This window comes from Salmo salar, chromosome 07, assembly GCF_965601325.2.
Source record: "Salmo salar chromosome 07, fSalSal1, whole genome shotgun sequence".
Lineage (NCBI taxonomy): Eukaryota > Metazoa > Chordata > Actinopteri > Salmoniformes > Salmonidae > Salmo > Salmo salar.
Window position 1 is genome coordinate 56,515,280 of NC_138297.1, and position 2,724 is coordinate 56,518,003.

Below are 2,724 nucleotides of genomic sequence, written 5' to 3' on the forward strand. Positions count from 1 at the left end.
ACTTTTTAATTGAACTTTTGAATGAAAGTGGCTATCATTGCTGCCGATAATTGAGGCTATAGAATTAACAATTAATAGACCTACATTTTCAAGATTTTTTTGTGTGTTTTTAAAGGATAGGATACTTTTGCTCTCGTTTCAAAATCATTTATTGCAAAATTACAAAACAACACATCCTTGAAAGCTCTAGGTAACAATGCTACAGAAGCTGAATTATTTAATTAAAAAAATAGCATCCCTAAAATACATTGGCCTAGGCCAGGGCTCTCCAACCCTGTTCCTGGAAAGCTACTCTCCTGTAGGTTTTCACAGGGTTGGAGAGCCCTGGCCTGCGCCCTCCGTTTCAAATATAAAACCTTTTTACAACTGTTCATTCTTCAGTGCCACAAAAGCTTCAATTCTTTCAATATATTCAAACAACTCATTAGATAAATGTATTGCACCTCTGTCAAAAAGAGCATGAAGAGCCATCAGTGCTACAACAATAAACTTTAAATATGACTTTTAAAGCATTAAATATTATTATAACAAATAATCATTAATAGTTATGAACAGAATAACAATATATCATAATAATGATAAGACAAAATAAATGTAAAGAAAAATATTATGTACATTCTTTTTGTTTGAATAACACTGTGTGTGGTGTGTAGAAACGATGCATCTGTATGTGCCTGGTTATCTGGCTGCCTGACTGCTCCTGTGCACGTGTGTGGGGTCTCAGCAGATCTTAAGCTTGTCCAGGTTGAGACTGATCTTCTCCATGTACCTCTGCCCCTCCACCAGGCTCTGATAGACCGTCTTCAGGGCCTCTCCACCAGGCTTGGCCAGATCAGGGCAGCCCAGGGCCTGGGACAAGGAGTGCACCCACCCCCGCATGCTGGACAAGTCCTCATACACCTGACCACACCTGCTGTCTTGCAGACTCTCCTCCAGGCCCCCCAGGTGGACCCAGATGGAGGCCAGGCCCTCGATGGGGGGGTTCATGGGGTTGAACTCCATCTCCGGGGGAACGTCGAACTGAGGGAATGAAGGGAGAGTAGAGGGATTTGTATATTTGTTTTTCTTTTCTTTGCATTAATTAAATATAAAATAGTTTTATGGACATTGGTTATGTAATGTATTGTATTTTTTCTTAAGGAATCTTAAATTCACAGGGATTATCTCAGTCATTTTAATCAGTAGACTTTGCATGATACTTCTTTTACGTCGTATCACGCATACAGAGTAGCTGAGTAAGAGGTGTGTGTGGTACCTCGGTCAGATAATTCTTTATGTGGACCACAGTGATCATGGACAGCAACTTGATGTTGTTCCTCATCTGGACGCCCCCGTTGAGGGGCCGACCCCGTTGAGGGTGACACACAGACACAGACACCACCAGGCCAAGGCAGAGAAGGACCACAGAGACATGCATCTTGTTTTATCTGGAGAACAATACAAATACCATGCTATTTAATATATAGTAATAAAATAAGATATACCATTTAGCAGACGCTTTTTTCAAAATCAACTAAGTCATACAATTAATAAATTAATGATATGTACCCATTGAAGAATATAACTTAGAAATGCATTAGTTCAACTGTTGTACCTCATCAGAACCCAAAATATAAGCTTGTTTTACTCCAGTGTTTGTAAATAACGTAAATGCAAACAAACACTATATAGCCTCAAAACATGGTTAAAGTCAATTAAGTTTTTCACCACAACAAAAATGCTGCATAGAAAATGTGGTTTAAAATGTTACATTTGCTTTCATGTAAAAATCATAAATAATCTGTAAAATCATGAAAAATAAAATGACTGAATAAGTCTAAAGTTGAATGCATGCATAATTAGTCTGTTTCTTCAAAAACGTAACTTTGAGCTGTCATGCCACTCAAATTTACATACTCATCTTCAGATTCTCATGTCCTCTCTCCTCATCCACATCTGTCCCTTAGAGCTCTATCCCGTCCCCCCCAGTCAGTGCTGGCGTCAAGTCTTACCTGTTGGTTGTGAGTCTGTGTTGGATGTGTGATAACCAGAAATACCCATGCCTCCATGCATGGTTCCCTGGCTTTATAGCTGCTGGAGCCCTGTCCGGTTGACTCACAGCCTGCGTGAATCATCAGCACTGTGTCACCCCCAGGTCCTGGGCAGCTCCTCTCCTCCTACCCCCCCTAAACCCCACCTTCTTCCTCCATCCGGACCCAGCCCATCATGGTGCAGGTCAGGACATCCACCTACATGTATTTATGCTCCCCGAAGGACCAACACACTGCACGGTGAAAGTTTAAGCTCATGTCTAGACAGCCAGTTCATGTTTTTAAGTTTTGTTTTTTTACCTATATCAACGTCTCTTTGTTTGTAAGGGTTGAAAGAGACCATGTGATGAAGTAATCAATAATACATGGCAATTATCTGGTTATAGATCACATTACTAATCAAATAGATGATGACTCATTCTTTTATGTGAAAATGCATTACAGTGGTGTGAGTTTGATTGTATTTGATCGATTTCCATAATTCAAATTTCAATAAAAATACATTTATTGCCATAGGTAATTGTGTAATTTAGCAGTGAATGAATTGTGGTTTAAACTGTGACACATGGTGCACAATTTAGAAGATGAAAAATGAAAGAGCACTATAGTCCCAAAGACTATAATCAACCGAAGGATGCATTTACCTTTACTGAAGTCACTGGTATCTCAATGCAGCACTATTTCTTACAGCAAT

At 39.5% G+C, this 2,724-nt stretch overlaps 1 protein-coding gene across 1 annotated transcript; it reads right to left on the reverse strand.

Annotated features, from left to right (window-relative positions):
- Positions 1-718: 718 nt before the first annotated feature.
- On the reverse strand, positions 719-1,592 carry lepb2 (leptin B2). The gene is given in 2 exon segments (NM_001281436.1): positions 719-1,020; positions 1,256-1,592. Coding segments are annotated over 2 exon segments (462 nt in total). The 5' UTR covers positions 1,418-1,592; the 3' UTR covers positions 719-720.
- Positions 1,593-2,724: the final 1,132 nt, after the last annotated feature.